This window comes from Cygnus atratus, chromosome 30 (assembly GCF_013377495.2).
Source record: "Cygnus atratus isolate AKBS03 ecotype Queensland, Australia chromosome 30, CAtr_DNAZoo_HiC_assembly, whole genome shotgun sequence".
NCBI lineage: Eukaryota > Metazoa > Chordata > Aves > Anseriformes > Anatidae > Cygnus > Cygnus atratus.
The window spans coordinates 146,423-168,341 of record NC_066391.1 but is presented as its reverse complement, the minus strand read 5'-3'; the positions used below and the strand labels follow the sequence as shown (position 1 = coordinate 168,341).

The window sequence follows — 21,919 nt, the reverse complement described above, 5'->3', positions numbered from 1 at the left end:
GACTGCAGCTGGAGGTGGCTGCACTGCTCAAAGCCCTGCTTTGTCTGCTCTGCTTTCCCAGCAGCTCCAGCTCCTCATCTCCCACAGTGCTGCACCTTCTGAGAGCTCACGCGCCCCTTGAAAGAGCAGGAGGCTCTGCAGCACCGTTTTCCCCCCTCTTGCAGCCCCTTGAAGCCACTTTCCTCACTTCTAGGAGCACCCCCGCAACGCCCCCCCGTCCCCTGCTCCATCTTCCAGCCCGCGATTTGCCCACCCTCGCAGTGCCTGCCCTCGCAGACGCCGCTTTCCCCGCTACGAGACGAGCAACGGGACTTCCCCGCGGGGGCTGCCATGCCCCGGGCGAGCCCCGGTGGCCGTGCACCCACCCTGACAGCCACTGCACATCGGCGAGGGGAGCTGGGGGTCCTTGAGCCACTTGGGGGGTGCTGGGAGCTGCAGCGAGGCTGGGGGCTGCCCGCAGCGCTCACCAGCCCCGAGCCCACGTGTGTGCCCTGCTGATTTCAGGAACAGAGCCCGTGGTGGGGGCACGGGCACTGGGAAGGGGTCTGCTGAGGGGCGCTGGGGCAAATTCTCCTTGGCACGGCAGTGGACACCGCCCCTCGAAGCTCCTCCGCCCCTGTTTGGCCTTGCTGCTCGGGGAAAGCTTCCATGGGGAGTGAAAACCAAACGATGGCCACCGACTTCATCTTCCTGGGGTTCTCCAGCCTGGCGGAGCTGCAGAAGCTGCTCTTTGGGGTGTTTTTGCTTCTCTACCTGCTCACGCTGAGCATGAACACTGCTATAATGACTGTCATAAGCGTGGAGCGGAGCCTTCACACACCCATGTACTTCTTCCTCTGCGTCCTGTCCTTTTCCGAGACCTGCTACACCCTCGTGATCGTCCCCAAGATGCTGGTGGACTTGGTGGCGGAGAGAAAAGCCATCTCCTTCCTGGGCTGCGCCATTCAAATGTACTTCTTCCTTCTGCTGGGCTGCTCCCACTCCTTCCTCCTGGCGGCCATGGGCTATGACCGCTGCGTCGCCGTCTGCCGCCCGCTGGCCTACAGCAGCATCATGACCCGGCGGCTCTGCGCGCAGCTGGTGGCCGCGTCGGCGCTCAGCGGGCTGCTGGTGGCCCAGCTGGTCACCCCCCTGGTGTTCTGCTCGCCGTTCCAGGCAAGCCGGCAGCTCGACCACTTCTTCTGCGACATCTCCCCCGTCCTCCGGGTGGCCTTCAGGCACACCGACGCCGGCGAGGCCGTTATCATGGTGCTGGGCGTCTTCGCCCTGATGGTCCCGCTGACGCTGATCCTGGCTTCGTATCTCTTCATCCTCGCCGATGTCCTGCGCATCCCCTCGGCCGCGGGGAGGCACAAAGCCTTCTCCACCTGCAGCGCCCACCTGGCCGTGGTGGTCGTGCACTACACCTGCGCCTCCCTCATCTACCTGAGGCCGGGCTCCAGCTCCTCGTCGGGCCAGGACGCGCTGATCTCGGTCACTTACACCATCCTCACCCCGCTGCTCAATCCCATGATTTACACCCTGAGGAACAAGGATGTCAAAGCGGCTCTCCGGAAAACGATCAGGAAAACACAGATTTCTCCAGAATGTTTTCCGGGAAAGAGGTCAAGGTGAGCCACTTCCCCAGCGGGTATTTCCAGCCGGCAGCCTCCCCTTCCAAAAAGCATCGCTCCTTTTCCGCGAGCCCTTTGGCTCCCAGCGGAGCTTCGGCAAAGCCATGACGGCGAAGCACGGCTGCTAAGAAGGATGAACAAATTCCGGTCACAGTGAGAGTGGGAAAACCAACTTCGATTTCTTTTTGAATACAGAAACCCAATTTCTTTTTGAAGATGGAAATCCAAATTTCCACCCCAGTTCCACCAAAGCTTCCAACTGTACAACCTGAGACATTTAGTGAAGAAGAATCATAGGCGTTGAAAGAATTTCAAGGGGAAACTCCATTTTTTTTCAGATCGCAAGCACAGGACCATGTTCATGGTGCTTATCAAGCTCTGACTGCGTGATATTGCGGGGCCCATCAAAGCCTGCAAGGAACTGAGCTCCTGCAAGGACTTGGCTACTTCGAATCTCATTGGCTTGCTTTTGCCGGGGGCTGAATTAACGCACCCGGCCCACAGCCGCTGCATTCACGTCCTGGGCTGCGTGAAGCTGACGACAAAAGCCTGTTCTTTCCTCCAAAACGAAGGCGTCTTCTCTCAATCAACGGGAAAGCGGAATCGGCAAAACAAGGAAGGGAAACTAGTCCAGGAGGAAAAGCCCCCGTGGAAGTGTTCTGTGAAAATGGTCGTTTTTAAAACCTTTGAAAACCACGCTGCTGCTTTCACAGCTTTTGTCACGCGCAGATGCGGGGTTCCCTCCCTCCGCAGGGGGGATTGCCCCGGCCCAGGAAGCAGCCTTTACTTTCTGGACAGAACGAAACAGTCGAACGCAACGACCAGGAAAACCCAAAAGGCTCCTGAAACTTTTATTTCTAGGGCTTGTCACAGCAGTAGAGAGACAGCCACACTTTCTCCAAACCTTCAAGTCACATTGCAAGCTGTCGGGCTCTAACATGGCAGAACTCGGGTTATTTCTCTGAGTTATTTTCATTTCAAGCACGCGCTATTTATTGTGGGGTATGTGGGTCTAGAATCCAGAGCAATACTGCCCTGAGCCCACGCAGGGGGTAGGGATGGAACAAAGAACGGGACCAGGGCGCTGCAATCCCCCAAAACCACATGGGGACGTTTTGCAGCCCTTTAGAAAGGGCAGTGGGTAACTCGGGGACCAAGAGCAGTGATGCGAGCCCCCAAGAGGTCAAAAAAGAAAGAAACAACAGGGAGGAAGAAGCCCACAGGGATGGGAGAGGCTGCAGGAGCTGGGGCTGCTTGCTGTGGAGAGAAAGCCCCCCTCTGTGAGCTCCTCGTGTCCCTCACTCTGATATTTTACATATTGCTGACGTGGGAGATCATTAAATGACCGAGTCTTTGTCACACCAGACTTCAGCCAGCTTTACTGCTGCGCTTAAAAAAAAAACAAGACAGCTGTCAGGATTTAATCACAGTTTTATTCTGCAAACCCAGCTTTTTCAATTCTAAAATTCCAAAAAAAAAAAAAAAAAAAGAAAAAAAGGTGGTGCTGCCTCTCAGGGAATGTACAGCTTCCTGCAGTCTTCGACCTAAACCAAAAAGAGCACAGAGAGAGCAGAACTAAGTAAATCTACAGAACAAGACAGCGGAGCGCACGCCTGCTCGCAGGGCAGAGCGGCTGGGTCCCTCCCCTTGAATGAGAGTGGAACGCCGCGTCCAGCTGCACACAGTAAGACAGGAAGAGGAAGAAAAAAAATACAAAACCAAAACCAGGGGTTATAACACGGGCGTGGGACAATCACCTTCACACAAACATTCACAGTTACTCTTGCTGCGGCTCGGTGGCTGCCGGCGGAGCCTCTTCCTCCCCCCCTTCCTCTTCTTCCTCCTGCTCGCTGCATGCAGCCGGAGCCGCCTCACTCACGCTTTCCTCTCCCTTCTCCTCCTCTTTAGCTGCCCAGCCCTCAGTTTTATTTTCTGCTGCTGGCTCCTGGGAAGTTTCTGGAACCGAAGGCGGCTCCTCCGAGTCTGCCTCGGCCGCTGCTTCTGAAGGCGCCACCGCGTCCGAAGGCGCCGCAGCCTCACTCATGTCCTCCGCTGCTTCCTCCGCTTCGAGCTGGTCATCGTCTTGCAGAAACGGGGGCATCAGCAGCTGTTTGGGGTGCTGATCCTGCTCCCCCGCGTGTTTCAGGAATTCCTCTGATTTTGACAGCTCTTCAGAAGGCCCTTCCATCTCTTCTGCTGCCGGAGCCGCATCCGTAGCTTCACCCGTGTTCCCAGCTCCTCCCTCCTGGGCCTGGGCAGCCTCCGCAGCAGTGTTTTCGTTTGCTCCTTCCCCACCGCCATCTCCGCCTTCCAAGGCTTCTCCTTCATCCACATCCTGGTCGGCGATTTCGTCTGTGAAGGGATCTTCGCCCTGGGGAAGAGAGAGGGGAAGAGAGAAGAGTCACCGGGCTGCAGTGAGGCGGAGGCAACCTCAGCCGTGAAACGCAGAGGTTCGCAACCGATCGGAAAACGGCAGCTTCTCAATCGTGGAAATCCATCGCGTCAAGCCCCAAAGCCACTAAACTTTCAGCAAGAGAAGCGCCCCGGGAGGGTGCTCGGATCCCGCATCTTGGAGGAGCGGGAGGAACGCGCAAGTCTTCCCTCCTGCATGGCACGCTGCTGAGCGTGCGGGCGCCGGGGCTGGGTCCTATGCTAAGAACCGTGTGTGCTGCAGCACCCGAGAGAGCGAGCCAGGGCATCGGCTCCGCTCTCGGCTGGGAGGAACTCGGCTCAACGAGACGATTTAAAAAAAAAAAAAAAAAAGCAATTCCTCAACCTCTGTCTGGTCCCAGCTGGGTGGGACGGCACGGGACTCCCACGCGGTGGGAGAGGAGTGGGAAGATCAGCAACTGGTGGCCTTCCTCTCGCCCTTCGCTGGAGATCAAGGAGTCCAGCTGCCCGGAGCCATGGCGCTAACGTTAACCTTGCGTGCACGCAGCCCTGGCAGTCCCCCGAGCACAGCTCTCACTCTCTCCCCCGCTACGAGGAGCCCGAGCGCCTCGGGGTTGGGTTTATTTATTTTTTTTGACCTCGTTACCTTTATTCAGGCCGACATCAGATCCTAGCACTGCTCCCATCGGGGCAGGGACCGTTTTGTTTGGCTCTCTGCTTGTGTTTCGGGGTTAGGTGTGGGTGAGCACTGTACGGTCAGTGGGTGCTGTGCCCTAGCGCTGGCCCTGCCGGAGAGTAGGCGCCACACTGTGCCACAAACCGGGCCAAACCGTGCTTCTAAACTCCCTCTCCCTTCCTCACAGGTCACCAAGGTATGCGGAGGGCTGGCCTGCAACAGACGAAATGTGAAGGGAGGTGGGCAGCATGCCAGCGGCAGAAACCTCGCCTGAAATCTGATCGACCGGGACGAAGAGTTTTCTCAACTCCCCCCTGTCGTGGCTGTGGTGGAGGCCGGGAGAGCGACCTCTCCGGCTCCAGCACAGCGCCTGCGACGTCCCGAAAAGCGGAGGCACGCCGGTAGAGGCCGGCCTGGTAAAGCCAGGCCCGGCCCCGCTCGCTAAGTTCCAGCGCCTCTCGGGTTCTCTGCCTCACGGACCGGATCGATCAGAGGTTCAGACCAGATTGGCTGCCTCCACACGAGCAGATCCATGCAGGTGGAGGACAAACGCAACGGTAAATCTTCCCTGGCTGAGGTTCAGCCAGCTGGTCTCACCTACCAAGGTTCTGGAGGACGTGGGGGGAAAACTTCAGGCTATACCTTGCGATCTGGACCCGTGTCCGTTATCGCCGGTAAAAGCTACGGGGGAATATGAAGTCCACTAGTGGTGGAGACTGTCACGGCCTCCCTTTGGAAGGGCGAGGCGCCCAGCATCCCTCAGAGGAGGAATCGTTAGGCCCGCGTTCAAGAAACCAGCTCTTGATGCTGACAGTCTTGTCAATTATCGCCCTGTCTCCGGCCTTCCTTTCTCGGGGAAGGTTGCCGAGAATGTTTTGGCGAGGCAGCTCGGGCATTACCTGGAATCCTCAGATTTCCTCCACCCCTTTCAGTCTGGTTTTGCACCTGGGAATGGTACGGAGACCGTGCTGGGATGGGTCGAAGATCTCCTCCTGCCGATGGACAAAGGTCAGGCGCCCGTGCTGATTCATTTAGATCTGCCGGCAGCCTTTGATACCGTTGATCATGAGGAGTTGTTGACGTGCCTGCGGACCCTGGCAGGGGTAGACGGAGTTGCACTTGAGTGGTTCCGTTCTTTCCTCTGAGAGATCCCAGAGGGTAGCACCGGGCAAACGCTCGTCTGCCCCGAGGGCTCTCTCGGGTGGGGTACCGCAGGGTTTTTTTATGTCACCCTCCTGTTCAACGTGTATGAGAGGCCGTTAGGGGAGGCGGCCTCATCACTTGGCTGCAGCGCCATCATACGCTGGCAACTCTCAGCTCAAAGTCTCTTTCACTGGACCCAGAGGGCGGAGTCGCAGTTTTGCTAGAGTCTAGCAGAGACTGGGCATGATGAGAGCTAGCTGGCAGAGGCTCGGTCCGGGGAAGGCCAAAGTGATGCCGGTGGGACAGGGGAAACATCTGCTCCCCCGCGTGGGGGGGGGGGGGGGCCGCCCGCGCTGTCGGCCAGCTTTGCGGACAGGGCTCCTGTCGGATCCTGGGCTGCTCCTGGGCTCCCAGGGAGCAGCAGTAGGCGAAAGCGCTTCGTTTCGTCTTCGCGGGGCCACGAGGTTGCGACCTTTCCTCTCGGATGCGGGCCTCGCCCGTAACCCCCGCGCCACCTCCAGACCGCGTTGCTGCCAACGCGCTCTGCACTGGGGGGCTCTGGGGGCGGCCCGCGGCCGCCCGCGCACTCGGCGTACCCTTCCGCACGGGACGCGTTCCCCCCAGCGCTCTGCTCTGCAGGCTGCACCGGCTTCCGGCTTCTTTCTGCAATTCCGAGTGCTGCTCTGGACCTAGCAAGCCCTACCTGGCGCCGGCCCTGCCCTCTCCTAGCGCTCCAGCTCGGCTCTGAAGAAGGGCCGGGGAACGCTCTGCCACTTCCCAGCTTGCACCTCAAGGGAAGAGGAGGGAGGGGGGCTACAGCCAGGCTGTTTCGGCTCGCAGGAACTCAGCTCCGTCACTTGGTTGAGCTGCCGGGAGCGCTGCAGAGCCCAGCTTTTTACACAGGGCAAAATTCGCCCCAGTGCAGCATGGGGGCGGCGGGTGGCACAGGAGCCGACCGCCTCCAACTCCAGCCCGGCCTGGACCCAAGAGGTGCTGCCCAGCTCACGCACGCTGCACCGGGGGGAGCTTGGTCCCCAGGCCACTGCTCGAGGGGTGGCTTTAGCACACCAGAGTTCCTTTTTCTCCCTCTTTTTTTTTTTCCCTATTTTTGTCTCCTTATGTTTCTGTTTGGACGGTTTCATAACTGCTCTACAAGCGCCTGGGAATTACAGTAGGTACAGTCTGCAAGTTAAAAAAAACATGAGAGGTTGTAAACCGCCTACAGAGAAAAAAGAAACCAGACCCAAGGTTTAGACTAGAGGCAAAAAGGCAGCGGAGTGGGATCTACGCTTCTCCCCATCGCATGTAGCAGGGTGTCCTGTGACCAACATGCAGCACACACAGCGATGCGCAGCTCCGCGCCGCTCCAGCGCTCGGGACCACCGCGGCGCCTGTCCCCCACTGCTCCGGGACCTCCGCACGGGCTGGTGACTCTCTCGCCCACTCACCTTGAGGTACTTCTCCAGCATCTTGACGATGTGTTTGTTATTCAGGACGCTCTTGGCGACGTGCAAGCTGGTCTTCTTGAACTGTTCCGCAGCCATCTGAAAAGGAACCCAACGTTAGCATCACTGGGCCGGTCCTAAGGGGGAAGGAAGAGTTCAAAAGAGGATTTTGGCTTGAGGTACTGAATTCTTTCCTCCTCGGCAGGGCTTGCAAAGCCCGACCTCAAAATCCAGCTTCTCAGAGAGCGTCACAAGGAGCAGGTAGAGGGGAGCACCTGCACCTCTTCTGCTGCCATGAGCCCTGGAGAAGAATGCGCACCAACTGGAGCATTGCCCCAAATATCACTCATCCCAAGCACAACGAGTCCATGCACACGTCAAACGTTTAACGCCGAGGAGACAAAGACTACCCCGAGGGACGTGTGGATCCAACCGAAGCTCGCTGTCTCCATCTGCGCTCGCATCGAGAGAAAGCAGCAACCCCCAGGGATTTTCAGCAGCGAAGGCAGCTCCACAACCTCCCCGTAGAGAGGAATTCCTGCGCCAAACCTCCTGGGAGCTGCTGTTCAGCACAGCGTTCCCATGCCCTGGCAGGCCACGAGCCCCAGAACATCTTCCAGAGAGGGCGGTTTGTTTTGCTAAGCTTCTAACACCTTCCCCCAAGACACGACGCAGCTACACGTGGTACAGGCAGAATCTGTACTTATCCCATGTAGCAAAAAATAAAAGCTGCTTCCTGCTTTTCACAAGCACTGCACTTCCACCGCCTCTCTTCAGCCTAACTCACCCCATTTCTAAATCCCCTCCGCAGCCTGGGCCAGCTCAGACACCGACTGTCTCCTATCCAAATTCCTCAAGTGCCCCCAAAGGGGACTTTAAGTCAGAATTTTAGCTAAATTAGAGAGAAGGAACATTTAGCCTGCGCATTTATACAGCATGCCCGGATTTCAATTAGTCCAACACCAAGGAGGCAAAAAGAAAAGGCTACTGGCTGTCTCCACAAAGCTGCGGTTCGGGGCCTGTCTGGATTGTCTGAACGCCAGGCACCAGTTTTGGCTCAGAACACGTTCTCCCACGGCAGCCTCGCTTCCCGCTGGTTGCACAAAGTCACTGACGTGCTCCGATAACCCCCCAGTGCAGAAGAGGTGAGCTCTCAGAAATAAAGGCAGGGCTGCAGAAAAACCTGCAGAGACCGACCGCGACCAGAAGCCAGGTCTGGTTGCTTACCCTGCGGTTTCGGTTGTGATCTGCGGATCGCAGGTGCCTCTGGAGGAGGTGGTTCTGCGCAGGAATTAACATGTCGCAGGCCATGCAGTGAGCCGCCTCGATCTTCTTGAAGAAGTGTTCCTGGCCAATACCTGCAGCCACGAGGAGATGTCAGCCCCGATGCGTAAGGAATGAGACGTTCTGGGAACACCAGAACCTTTCCACCTGCTCTCCCCACGCCAGGGCCGACGTGCTATTTCAGCACCTGTACTCCTTCCCATTTCTGCCTTCCCTTTGGGGACAAAAATCACATCCACGAGGCAGACACGTTATTCTGCTCTAAAACGGATGGTACTGATGCAGTACCCGCATGGAGGAGGAGAGATTGTGCTAACAGCCCAAGGTACGAAGCAGTTCACTTACCTGAGCAAAGCTGGGCACCAAACCCCGGTTTCTTCAGTCCTGCTGGAAGCCAGCCAGCCTCTCCAGGCCCATTTAATGGCAGAACGGCCAGCTCGAGCCTCCCCCAGCTTTGGCTTCACTCCTCTGTACCTCTGCCCAGGTTTTCTGCCTGAACTCCCACTTTGTAGCCTACCCGTGGTGTAAATAAGCCGCATCCCCCACTGCTGAGCTCAGCACAAATACCAGCTCTGTACGCCGAGGACGGCCGTGCTCATCAGGCTACGAGGATTTTCTCTCATCGCGCTTTTTGCCAAAGCCCACAGCGGATCAACTTCACTGCCTCCTCTTAATGTGAGAGGCAAACACAGGCCCCAGCTGCACTAACAGCCACAAAGGTAGCAAGCCTTTGGAGTTTTTCCCCCATTTATGTACTTTTAGGATCTATCGTTACAAGAGCTTCGTGAATCTGTCGCCTGCGAAACTGCAGAAGGACAGATCCCCACCAAAGTGACATCCCACAAAGTGGGCAACGAGGCATCCAGACCCTGACCCACAGCAGCACAAAGGACAGAGCCCCTCTGGAAGTAATATTCATCAGACTGCAACCCTGTTAAGCCGCAGCAGTCCTCAAAGTCAGCAGGGAACCCACAAGGTTCTGGTTAGTTTGGTAGGCTGGGGTAAACGGGAGGTTCGGTGGTGATTTCACCTCTCGGCAGACACCGCTCTGCCACCAGCTGTGGCCACACCACTGCATGCTACCGGAGAGCCCCATGTCTTTGGGATTCCCTCCCTCTTCCCCCCCACGGGACAGACTCTTACCCTTAAAAGGATCCGGCTTCTGCTTTGTGCCCTCTTTCTCAGTCAGCTCCTGGCGACGCTTCTCAATTTTCTTATTCCTATTGACGATGTATTCCTAGAGAGAGGAAGGGGAAGGAGCTCGCTGTCCTCCACAACACACCGAGACACCAAGGCCCTCAAAAGGGAAACGAGGTCCCTGTGGTCTTCCTCCTGGCCTTGTCATAGCTGGTGAATTAAGAAGACGAGGCAGGCGTTTTCCCCTCCCTGTCCCTTCCAGCAAAGGAAGATCCACCCCAGAGCCCAGCTTGGTGCCCCCCCATAAGGTTCCGACCTTACAGTCCCCCAGGGGAGACGGCAACACCCCTCAACAGACCCCAAGAAGCAAAAAAACCAGACAAAACACCCCAGTCCTTCCTAAGCTCTAGCTGTGCAGGGGGCAAAGAATGTCTGGAGCATTTATTTCTGGCCTTTCTGTTTAAATTCGCAGAGCCAACTTCCCTTCCCAGCACGCCAACCCATGAGAAACCGCATCACACTAAATGAAGTCATCGAGTGATGCGTTAACGAGTGGTGACGTGAGCCAGCCAGGCAGGGGGCTGCATGTTCACGATTTCATAACCCCTTCCACTCCCAGACAAGCCTGGAAATCCCAAATAACCCAGCAGTGATACAGAGAAGACACAGAAGAGACACGCCAGCACGGGGCTGTGCACGTACCTGCAGGAACTCGACTGTTTTGTCTGGGAGTTTGGTGCCGATGTACCGCAAGGTCTCTTTGTGGAACTTGCTCTGTAGGTGTTTTTGGATCTCCTCTTCCTCAAAACTGCGGAACTTGCACACAGAACAGGCAAACTGGATCCTGAACAGAGCAATTGCACCCAAGTGAGCTGAACTTTTAGTGAGAACATCAAGATCACAGCTGCTACTGCCCCAACTGTACTTCTATTATTTTTTTTTTCCAGAACACCACGCCACAGTTTTACGCTGTGGCAGTTCTTTGTGATCACTGTGTAAACCCCACTGAATGAACAGCATCCACTTCTCCCCAAAACAGGTCGTCACACCACAGGAGAGGATGCAAAACCCCACACAAGTTTAAAAGCAGGTGGACAAACTCAAACCGCAGGAGATTAAACAGATATAAAAATACTCTCCCTGGTTTGGGACAGCCCTGAGATACAGAACCACAGGTGCCACCTTAAGCTGTCTTTAGGTGATTTATGGTGTTACTGTCATAGCAAGGCTGCTTATATAGCCACTTAATACTCCCTTCTGAATTTGTAACTCTACACTGAGCTACGTATTAAACAGCACGGTATTCCCATCTTAGAGCAGTCCTAAGACATGCGAAAGGGGGAAAAAACCACAAAACTGCTGGAATCAGAATGCAGAGCCCCAAAACGTGATTCCCCAGACAGGCTTCTTGCAGAGGAAGGTCCCAGGTAAATATTACAACGTGCAATCGTTCATAGAAATGCTGGGAACAGACTAGGCTATCACTCTTCCTACCTGTCCATGGCACGGTCGCGCATCCTATCTCTTCGCCGCTGCTTCTCCCTCTTCTTTTTTACCTCTTCGTCATCGTCTTCGCAGCCGTCTCCAGATGCTAAGGGGAAGGAAAAAATAAGAATAAAAATCTCAGAGTTGCTGTGTAAGAGCTCATGGTTTACTGGCTGAGGTATTTCGGGACCAAGTTCCTTCGCTTCCTCTTTACTCTCAGCTTCAGAAGGAACTTCTGGTCTCCAGCAGCTGCCGTAAAACCCAAACCCTCCCCTCCTCCAGCTCCCTCAAATTCCCAGAGCAACTCAAGTCTTGGGAGGCAGCGACAGGACGCGCCCTTACTGGAAAGGGCAGTCACAAAGAGTCATTTACTTCCACAGTGCCACAGAGGCATGCTGCCAAGACACCCCCCCATCTCACTTTTTGGGAGAGAATGATTTTTTCTCCCTGTATTCTCGTTTTTTCCCCCAACCACCTATTTTTCACAAGGCTGAAAAGCTACTTAAAAAGGTTAAGCAACAGAAGCACGGATGTTAGTAGTGCTAACATCACAGCTCTGCTTCCTTAGAACAGTTTCAAACAGACTTATTACGTCACCTTCCCAATAATCTCGAGAGTTGTCAGGAAAACAGCTGAGACCAAGAGATTCAGCTGACCTAATCTTGGCAATATTTTAGGGGAGAAAGCTACAAGTACTGGGTCAGAGGTCTATCAGCCCCACGGGACAACGCCTTCAGGTGAAAGGAGCACAGAGACCAGTCCCAGTCAAGACCCAGTCAGGAGTGGGAGGCTTGAACAAGAACTTTAACACCCAGCCGCACTTGTTTCAATCCCAAGCATAACCCAGAAGCGCCGACATCACTCATTAACGAGGCTTCTGCAAGTCACCATAACGCAGAAAGCACAGCACGTTTGGGGCTGACGTGTCTTCACCAAAAAGGACAATCCAACGCCAGCAGAAGCTGTTTCAGCTCTTTTAGAGCACGTGGGCTTTAAAATTACCACCCTGATATCCTGCCATATATCCCTGTATATTCCGGCAGGAGTTGCATCAGCTTTTGATGGAAAAAAAAATAATAAAAAGAAATCAAACTCTGGGCAGTGCCTGAAGGCGAGGCAGGCAGCAAGGTGGAGCGCGTCCAGCTCGCACGCTGGGGGAGCCACCCTACCTTCCTCTGCAAAGTCACCACAGCTCCCGTTCTCCTGGAAAACAGAAAAAGAAAAGGACGCCGCTGTCATGTGCTGCCATCTGGAGGTGTCGTTGTCCACCCAGCCACCGGCAGAGCTGCAGAAGGACGAGGTGATGAGGTGATTTCACCCCCCTGCTGACGCAGGGACAGAGCGTCAACATTCACTACCACCACCGCAAGATCGTCAGTTGGCACAGGTGGTTCCACGTCACTGCAGACTATCACTCCTGGCCATCAACGTTTAAATATTCCACGCCTGAGTCACTGTCTGAGGAGCGCCTTGCAGGGACCCCCCCTCCCCCCCAAAACCTGGCAAAGGAGTAAAGGAAACCACCACTAATTGGGATTTCTGCCTAACGAGCCTCGCAGGTAGAGCCAGAAGCATTAGGACAGGCGCGGGATCCTAACCGCCCCGCTCCTGGGCTCTCAGCACCTTGGCACAGGCACCTCAACACAGATCAATCTGCCAGTAATCCTTGCTGAAGGGCATGGGAAATGAGGAGGAACGAGCACTTTTGGAATGTACGGGCTCAGAACGCTGCTTCTAGGTGATTTTAACAACTCTGCCTTCAGCACAGTCAAAAAGGCAAACGGCTGGAGTGGGTAAATGTTCCCATGGCTGCCACAAAGACTAAAAAAAAAAAATATAAAAAGTTACTTACACCTTTGTCAGCTTCATCTCCTGATTTTTCCTCTCCTTCGCCCTCATCTGCTGCACACAAGAAAAATCATTTAGCTGGTGTCCAGAAGTTCTCTCTCCCATTACACGCTCCAAGAGGCTACTTAGTAAGTCACCAAGTACTGCAATAATGGCTCAAAACCCCAGCAAGGACAGCTAACTGCTCACTGGTTTCTCCTTGCCTCTCGGTCCGTGCTGCAAACGCTGTCCTTACACCCCCAAAGCCCGCCTGGGGCATTAAATTTTGGTCTAGGCCACGAAGCCTGCGCACAAGGCGGAATTCGCAAGCACGTTATGACAATACCCACGCCAGCGACTGAAGAACACGGCAGCTTTGAAACGTAATCATTCAGCTGAAAAGATAATTCATCTTTCAGCTGAAAAGATAAAATGCTTAAGAACACAGGGGGAAAATGAGCAACGCTCGGCTCGTACCGTTCTCGGTGTCGTCGCCCTCGCTGTCAGTCTTTGCCTGTTTGCTGTCCGGCTCGTCTCCACTTTGGGACTGCTTCCGCTTGCGTCCTCCTTCGCTGTCCGATCGCCCTCCTGAACGGTTTCGGAAACCTCTCCTCTTGGGCTACAGGTGGAAGAAAACAACCAGATCAGCCAGCCCCACGCCCCAAAAGTTCAAGTATTCCACCCATCTGCTGCAGGCCCTACAACAGTCAAGCCCAGATGACCCCGCGAGACTTTTATCCAGCTACAAAAGGATTTGCTGGTGGACTTAAAGCCAGGTTGAACAAACCCATTAAGGGTCCCACCGCCCTCCTGAGGGGATTCAGGACGGGGACGCTGCCCTGTTTGGGATACCTGAGATTACTCAGCGGGGGAAGCGACCTGAGCTCCTCCAGGAGGCTCAGCTCCACAGACCAACGGCCAAGCCGACCTCCCGAGGCAGGAGAGCGAGCTGCCCGGGCTCTCACAGCAAAACCCACGACGGCGACAACTTACCGTGAGCGTGTTCGTGTGCCAGGGCACCGCACCCATCCTGTCTCTGTTTCGCTGCCGCCCCATTCCGTATGGCACGTTACTGTACCGTCCCGTTCCCATGCCCGACATCCCCATCATGCCATAGTCATAGTCTCCATAGTCCCCGTAGTCTCCGTAGTCACCGTAATCCCCATAATCCCCGTAGTCACCGTAATCTCCATAATCTCCATAGTCCCCATAGTCCCCATAGTCAGGGACCAGGGCTTGGGAGAAGAGAGAGGGGAGCCTGTTGGGGCCGGCGCCCCCCATCCCACGCCCACCCATGTAGTTCAACTCATTCCAGCGAGCGGAGAGGCGCTCCGAGCTCGAGGAGGGCATGAAGTGGTCGGAGCGGTTGAAAGTGTTCAGGCGCCCCCGGTTCTGCACGCGGTTTTGGCCCCGTCCTCGGATGAGGCCGTAGTTGTTGGCCCGGTTGCGAGACTGATCCCTGCGGCCATCGAACTGGCTCCCGAAGGAATCGCCGCGATCGGCGCCGACCTCGCCGTAGTCGTAGCCGGACCGGTACATGTCGCGGTCGTTCATCGAGGACCTTGAGTCGTACGATTCGAAAGACTCGAACCTGAAGGAGCTGCACGGCGAGGAGAGAGCAGTCAGCAGCAGGAATAAAGCTGTGTATCACACAGAGCTTGCATCTATTCGTATCAAAACCCAAATGTTCTCGACTAAAAAACCCTTTTTAAATCCTGATCCCTTTCTGTACCCACCACCTTTTCTTCAACCTCAGGAAAATCCGTATCAAAACGCTGCGTTTTTGGCACAAGTATCCGAACAGAAACTTGAATCTCTGATTCTATGATCTGAACAGAAACCCTTTGGAGGGGTCACAACCTCACCAGCTTTACAGCAGAACACCAAATCACCCCGAGCTTTGCTTTGCCAGCTGAAAAGCAGATCCCAAAAGCTGCCCCGCTGCAGCCTACACGAGGTAAAAGCAAAAAAAGCTGCTTCCCATCGGCAGGGTCAGCGATTCGGACCTGAAAGAGAACATCCTGCCTGCTAAAGGATCTCAGCTGGAAGAAAAGGGGAACATCAAAACAACCAGCCACCACCGGCAGGGACAGAAGCGCAAACTCTGGCTTGAAAGGGAAACCCTGTAAGAAGTAACAAAAACCTAACTTTGCTTAAAAAAAAAAAAAAAAAAAAAAAAAAAGGCGAACTGCAGGGTTTTGTCCAACACGCAGGTGTACCTTTAACACCATGGAAAACCCAAAAGGAAACCAAGCAGCCCCTTAAGGCAAAACTCAGAGCTGTTCCTCCACGTGTGGAATTAATTCAGGTAAGCCCCTCAGCTGTCCAAACTAACATCAAACGGCAAAAAAAGAGGCAAAGCTTCGCTGATTCAGCAACTCTTGCCAGGCTCTGCGTTACCATTTGAGCGGCAACACGAGCACCAAAATGGAACGACTCTCCAGGCTGGCACGGTTTAGCCCAGCGGAAAGAAAAGCACACTGGGCAGCCAGGAGGGAAGACGGATGTAGGTGAAAAGGTGTTTCTAGCTTTGAAGCTTCTTGAAATGAAAAAGCTTTCTACAGAATCTGTTAACCGAATCCACCACGGGGGTCGCTTTTAGTGCCTGATATACACATCAGGTTTGACATGCTTAATATTTCATGTATTAAAAATATTTTTATAAATAAAGGGGTGTGCACGTGCACACACGTATCAGGACAGGTCAAAAAATAAGCGATTAATCTCGTTCGTTCACCCTGGAACGAACACCGGATCATGCTGCGCAACCAGAACAGCTTAATCTGACGCCACGCTGATTCGAGGCCACTCTTTTTTACTGTTAAAAAAAAAAAAAACGAGAAGAAGTTGGGCAGTCACCTCTCCTGGTCTTCCATTCCTTCCCCCGTGCCGCCACTGCCCTCCTTCGACAGCATATCCAAGCGCTGGTTTATTTTGGCTATGATGGAATCCGAGTTCTCGTTCGCCACGGTCTCGCTGCCGTACGAGGCGACAGGCATGGCGGAGCCGACGTCGGCGTTCATGCTCATCTCCGAGGTTTTGGGAGTTTCCCAGGTGCTGGAGGTGGCGGCAGCGGCGTAGTTGTACGTGGCCGCCGTGTTGGCGGCGGTGGTTTGGGTGTTGTAGTAGTCATAGCCTTCGTAGCCTGGCAGAAAGGGGAAAAAAAAAGAAAAAATCAGCGTTAATGCAGGGTCATTAGGACAAGGGAGTCTGGGAGAAGAGCCGAGACGCTAACGGACCCTACCGGGCAAGGCTGCGGCTGAGCTTTGCTCCTTTAAAGAAAATCTCGCTTCTTAAAGTGAGAAATGTCAGAGGTTTCTTGTTTCCCAATGCTAAAAGCTTACGGACCTCCTTTGGGCGCTTCTAACCACGGAAACGGAGCGCTGCTGGTTTCATTTGTGATTTAGGAACAAGCTCAGTGGATGCTGTGGGACTTTGTCAGCCTGAGGCAGCTACACCGCAGTCCCAAAACCCAAAAAGAGGACCAGAGCACCGCACACCCAGCAAACAAAGAACCAAAGGGACGGAATAAATCGATCAGGGGAAAAAAAAACGAAAGGAATCAAAGCAGTGAGGAGCACTCGAAGAGCACAAAGCCAGCCACCACAGGAAAAAGCGAGGCCCTAAGGCCGGAGGTCGCCCCACGGGACGTGCTGGGGGGTCCCGACGGCACCGGTCGCCCCCCGCTCGCCACCTCCTGAGCCCTGAGCTAAGAGCAAAGCTTCCTCCAACAGCCCTGCAGTCGCCGCTTCTGACCTGGCGCGCCCTTGGCTATGTCAGTCCTAGGGCTCTCGTAATGCGACTGCCAAGTCTGCCAGGAAGATCCCTCATAATTCTCCTTGGCCGCCATGCCTACAATAAAATTGACAACGGTTAAGGCCGACAGCGCGCCGCTGCCTGGCTCTTTCCTTGCGTTTCCCCCCCCCAGCTGCCTGGCTTTTGGTTGCGGGGGGATCGTGAGCCCACTGGAGCAGGGACTGCCCTTGGGTCTTGGCTGGGGCTCCCGGGCTTCCCAGAAAGAGAAACGAAGGAAGAAAAACTCAATTTTTCAGCAATGATTTGGGCTGGGAGGTCGGAGTCGACAGCCCTGCTGCACAGTATTTGGTTTTACCCCGTGAGGAGCAAATAAACGGTATTTCATAAAAGCACCCTGGGCTTTTGCTTTCCCTGGGGAAGGCATTAACAGCTCAGAACAGCCAGACAATCCGAATCTGGGCCAATTAATTAAACACCGCTCCAAGAGGAAACACTTACTAGCAAAATGCAAATCATGTTTAATTCAGGAGGCGCTAGCCTGCATGTAGACACCATCAAGATGCCAGAACTTCAAGGGCAAGCCTCGGATTTTGAGGGGGGAAAAAAATAAAAGGTGGTGTTACTGAGATCAGAGGTAACACATCTGGCTGTTTGAGATCAAAAGAGAAACGGAGGCATGAAATAAATTAACTCCTCGTCCACGAGGCGATTTGCCTGCTTTAAGAAAGAGACGGCTCTCCGTCATCAGGATGGAGATTCTGCCCCGCAAAAGAAAAAGCCGCACGCGATCGCGGCGAAGAAATCAATGAGGGCTCCTCACGGAAACCAAAAGGCCCCGAGCCCCTTTTTCCTGCACCAGAGGAAAACTCCTGCGCTCTTCGGGAGCGGGGAAAGCAGCTCCATGCGGCGTGGCCGACCCGAGACCGAGCAGGGCACCGAGGCGCTGAGCACGTACCTTGCCAACTTGGGGCGTTCGTCGCATATGTACCTGAGCAAGAGAAAAGAGACGGGGTCAGCTCCGGAAGCAACGCCCTGCAGCAGCTACAAGGGGAGGGATGCAGCAAACGTAATGCTGGTAAAAATTACTTTTCAGAATGGGCGAGGAAGAAGCTGGGACTTCCAGCAGCTACTTATGAGAATGAAATGGGAAACAGACACCTTTTTTTTTTTAAATATTTGCACTTAAAAACACTCAAATGACCCAAAAAAACAAGCCAAAACTCAAGTAAAACACCTGGGGTGCCTGCGCAGAGTTCGCACAGCAGCATTTTGGTGCCGAGGCACTGTTTGGGGCAGGCGATTGCCTGCAATTCCTTTTTCTCCCCGACCTCCAAGCCCAGGGGAACGGCGGCGGTGCGGCTGCCCCCCACTCCTCTCACCCCGAGCTGTCGCCGCTCCGAAACCCGGCCCCGATTTGGCCTCGGGAGTTTCGGTTTCGACACACGCTCAGCGGAACACACCAGAAATTTACCTTGGGTGTTGCTGGCCCCCGTACTCCAGGTGCCATAACCTGCAAGAAAAAAAATAACAGAGCTGTCAGAAGGTTCAGGTGCTTTCTCCAGCCATAGTTCCACTTTCTTCCCTTAATTGCCCCAAAATCAAGGACGTTTTTAATTACACCTGCACTTGTGCTTTTACTACCGGGGAAACGTGCCCAAAGCCTGACTGATACTTTATTTGCAATTAACTCTGTTTGAAAACATCTCGTTGACCCTCAGGTCGATGATACACTGAGAATTAAGGAAAATGATAAAAAACAAACCAAACCACAAACAGGTGGAGTTTTGAAAGAGAAAGCAGCTCTGAAAGGTGCTCGGTGCAGCCACGGCGTGAGGCTACATGAGAGCTTCGAGAGAAACCTGCCCAAGACCTGACCCTGCTCACCACGGATCCATAGAACGCGTGCGCCCTTTTAAAGGCTTTTTTGGGTTGTTGGAGCAGTGAATTCCTCAAAGCTCAGGAGAAGGGGAGCGTAAAGCACAGCAATCGTGGCAGAAATATTTAAACCATCACGGAAACCACCAGGTAGCGAGCAAACAGGGAGCAGAGGCGAACGACCATGTTTTCTAAGGGGGACCTCGGTGCTGACGGGCTTCCTTCCGTGCTTTTGGAGGCCGAGCTGTGCCCTGTTCAGCTTCGGGGCAGCCAGCTCACAATTTTTTCCTCCATCCTCCTTCACGAACAGCCCGCCGAGCACACGCAGACAAAAGCAGGAGAAACAAAGCCAGTCCGGGGAGGCTGTGAGGTCTTCAGTGAAGCCTTGGCTCTGCCGTGCCTGCGGCGCAAAGGAAACGGAGGCTGCTCGGCCCGAAACGCGCCAAAAACGGTTTCACTTCTTTCTCTGCTGAAACGCAGGCTCCTCGTGGGCTGCGCCTCTGGGTTATAAAGCAAAAAGCCGCCCAGTTTTGGGTGACATCTGTGTCCTTTGGCGGCTGTTCACGCAGGTATCGCCATGGGGGCGGTGCTCTTTCAAGGAATAAAGAAATCTGGGTTAAGCAGACACCTCAACACTTCCCATCCAGTCTTCGACAGCAATTAAGAACATGGTAATTAAGCGGTCACCATCTAATTCCAAAACCAACATTTCTCAAAGAAAGAGCCCTACGTAAAATGCTTGGGTATCAGCGACTCAATACCAACACCTGCATCCCTCCCCTGCCGCACATACATATTCCTGTTTGAGGGAAGATTCCAGCTCCTAGACAACTCACTAGTTTCAAGAAACCAAAAAAAAAAAGCAAGATTCCTTCTCCAGAGTAACTTTGAAGCCGTTTGTTCAGATCGAGCTGCCGAAGGAGAGAAAGCAACGCTTGCGGAGGACGATCCAGCTGCCCCGTTCACAGCATCTCCCTTAAAAAGAGACGGACTGCATCCTAAAAGCGTGGTTTGCTGAAGAGTGGTGAGTAAAAACACACGCAGAACGGGCACCACTGCTGAGTTCTTTCTCAAACACCGCTGCGGACCCGGCAAAAATCGCTCCCAGGGGACCTGCATGTTTTTGAAGGTGAGCAGAGTAAGCAGAGTGTGAATTCGCCAGAAGAGGACCAGGATACGGGGCTACACGGGTCCCAAAGCTGCAAAAATTGACCGTACACAGGGTCTGCATGACCTTAAAAGGGACCCAGAACAACCGAGGAAGCAATCAGGCGCTAAACTTCCACTGGCACAACTTCCTTTCCCTTCCCATCTCTGTCGGTGTCGTTTTGAAGCTTGAGGAGACGCCAAAAACTGGTGGAGGCAGGGAAACGGCACCCAGCACTCCGCCGCTAGGCACCCGAAGGAAGGAGGCTTCTTTTTACAAGCGGGACTTCAGGCAGCGACCGAAAACTCCTCGAAGTGGCAGCGTCCTGCCAGCAACCTCGGTGTTTCGGGGCTCACCTGCTGCCTCCTGACGATCTCCACGTTTCGGGGCCCCCTTGCACCCCACTTCACGCCACTGACTTCTGTGTGTCGGGGCTCACCTGCTGCTTTCTGATCATCTCCGTGTCACCTGCCACCTTCTGCCCCACGCTTTGGGTCTCACCTATCTCCACATTTCGGGGCTCGCCTGCTGCCTCCCCTCCCCATTCCACGCAGGCTGCTGCGGGGTGCGAAGCGCCATGGCGTGCCCCAGCCCGATGCCACCCCAAATACCGGGGCGCAACACCCCCACACCGAGCAGTGGGGGCTGTTCGCGTGGGTGTCCCCCCAACCCAGGTCGGTGACTGGGGGGGCACCGAGCACAGCCACACCGAGAGGCCCCCCAAAAAAACGGGGCTGGCTGGATGCCCCTGGTGGGGTGGGGGGTAATAAAGGGGGGGTAAAAGGAAGGGGTAAAAGAGAGGGGGAAGGGAATAGGGTAAAAAGGGGGGGGGGGGTTAAGGGAGGGAGCAAGAGGGGGCTGATTTAAATGGGAGGGGGGACACCGGGCGCACGGGGCAGGGGGCGGGGCCCTGCGGCCGCCATTTTGTGGCGTCTTCAGAAATGCCCGGCTCCATTTCCGCCAACCGGAAAGGGGCGGGGGGGGGGGGGGGGTACCGGGAAAGGGGAAGGAGGGCAGTACCGGACCCCCCCCCCCGCCGCCATCTCCCTACCCCACCCCCCCTCAGGCCGCCCCCTCCCCCCCCAACACCTCCCGGCGCCTCACAGCCCCGCCCGCCAATCAGCGGGCTCCCTCCGCTGAGCGACGCGCCGCTCGGCCAATAGGCTGCGGCGCCCCCTCACGGGAGGCGGACCCAACGCCTCCTCGCCCCGAAGCGGCCGCTGCCGCCGCCGCCAAACGCCCGAGCCCGGCCGGGGAGGCGGCGGGAGGGCCGGGGAGGCGCCCCAGGCCCGGGGCCGGCCCGCACCTACCGCCGTAGCCCTGCTCCATGGCGGCCGCCCTCCGCCCCCGGCCCGCGGCCCCGCTCCGCCGCCCGAGCGCTCAGTGCGCAGCCGCGCAGCTCCCGCCTCCCATTGGGCCCCGCCGGCCCCTTCGGCCCGCCCACGAAGCGCTGCTATTGGCCGCCCTTCGGCTCGGCCGCTATTGGCTGAGCTCGCCCCGAGGCGCGGCCCGCCCGCCGCTCCCATTGGGCCGCGCGGCCCGCCCCGCGCCCGGCCTCCGCGATCCGATTCGTGGAGGAGCCTCCTGCGGTCGCGCCCCCTCGGCCCTTCCGTGGTCACGCCTCTCCGCCGTCAATCACGGCCGGACCCGCTCTTGATTGGGCGGAGGCGCGGGGCGCATTGTGGGGGCGGGAGCAGAGCGGTCGCCATGGAGACGGGGCCTGGTCCCGCTTTGCGGGCCTGACCCCCCCAGCCCGCTGACCTCTTCTTGGCCTTTACCCGTGACCCCGGCCCCAAATGTGACCTTCCCCCCCCCCAAAGGTGTCCCCACACGTCCCCCTGGGTCCTTGCCATGACCTCAGCTATGACCCTTGACCCCAGCCCTGACCCTGCCCATGACCCTTTGACTTGTGGAAAACGGACTCCACGGGGGCAGTCCCGCCAAAGCCGTGCGCGCCTGACGCGGCAACTTGCCGTGGTTATGTGCAGCAAAGAGTTACATGTGCATGAAGTTTCACAGAGCGCCTATACATATTCATAAACCCGTCCCTGCTTCCTATTAAAATTAGTTCCAAGGAGTCATTTCCGTAAACTCCGCCCATCTGCGCTTGCGCAGTGCCTCCTGGTGGTGGTCGTCGGGG

General features: G+C 55.7%; 2 protein-coding genes across 13 annotated transcripts; one reads left to right on the top strand and one right to left on the bottom strand.

Moving 5' to 3' along the window:
• The first annotated feature begins 626 nt into the window (after positions 1-626).
• On the top strand, positions 627-2,051 carry LOC118261525 (olfactory receptor 10K1-like). Its single transcript, XM_035572393.2, has one exon. It carries the CDS (start codon positions 649-651, stop codon positions 1,612-1,614), a length of 966 nt encoding a protein of 321 aa, XP_035428286.1. The 5' UTR covers positions 627-648; the 3' UTR covers positions 1,615-2,051.
• A 942-nt stretch (positions 2,052-2,993) lies between these two features.
• Positions 2,994-21,200, bottom strand: AKAP8 (A-kinase anchoring protein 8). Of its 12 annotated transcripts, none has more exons than XR_004782401.2 (16): positions 21,090-21,183; positions 18,229-18,267; positions 17,713-17,745; positions 16,758-16,853; positions 15,861-16,146; positions 13,995-14,601; positions 13,479-13,620; positions 13,029-13,076; positions 11,184-11,280; positions 10,392-10,533; positions 9,696-9,789; positions 8,496-8,626; positions 7,272-7,367; positions 5,580-5,774; positions 4,651-4,893; positions 3,839-3,984 (listed from the first exon to the last, which is right to left on the bottom strand). XR_004782401.2 is itself a non-coding variant. In XM_050716019.1 (15 exons), exons 1-14 carry the CDS (start codon positions 21,106-21,108, stop codon positions 3,391-3,393), a joined length of 2,361 nt encoding a protein of 786 aa, XP_050571976.1. In that variant the 5' UTR covers positions 21,109-21,183; the 3' UTR covers positions 3,004-3,157; positions 3,371-3,390. The 12 variants fall into 12 exon arrangements, 9 of the variants coding, with proteins under 9 accessions (XP_050571976.1, XP_050571973.1, XP_050571974.1 ...); XR_004782404.2 differs by having other exon boundaries at positions 13,029-13,073; XM_050716019.1 differs by lacking the exons at positions 4,651-4,893; positions 5,580-5,774; positions 16,758-16,853 and adding exons at positions 3,004-3,157; positions 12,344-12,377 and having other exon boundaries at positions 3,371-3,984; positions 13,027-13,073.
• Between the last annotated feature and the right edge of the window lie 719 nt (positions 21,201-21,919).

What these genes read in the sequence shown, in the direction of transcription:
- AKAP8 (XM_050716014.1), bottom strand. An exon ending in GGCACACGAACACGCTCACG is followed by an intron (nt 13,621 to 13,994) that starts GTAAGTTGTCGC and finishes TTCCACCTGTAG; the next exon opens with CCCAAGAGGAGAGGTTTCCG. An exon ending in GAAGCCGGATCCTTTTAAGG is followed by an intron (nt 8,627 to 9,695) that starts GTAAGAGTCTGT and finishes TCGTGGCTGCAG; the next exon opens with GTATTGGCCAGGAACACTTC.
- LOC118261525 (XM_035572393.2), top strand. Translation starts at nt 649, where the DNA reads ATGGGGAGTGAAAACCAAACGATGGCCACCGACTTCATCTTCCTGGGG.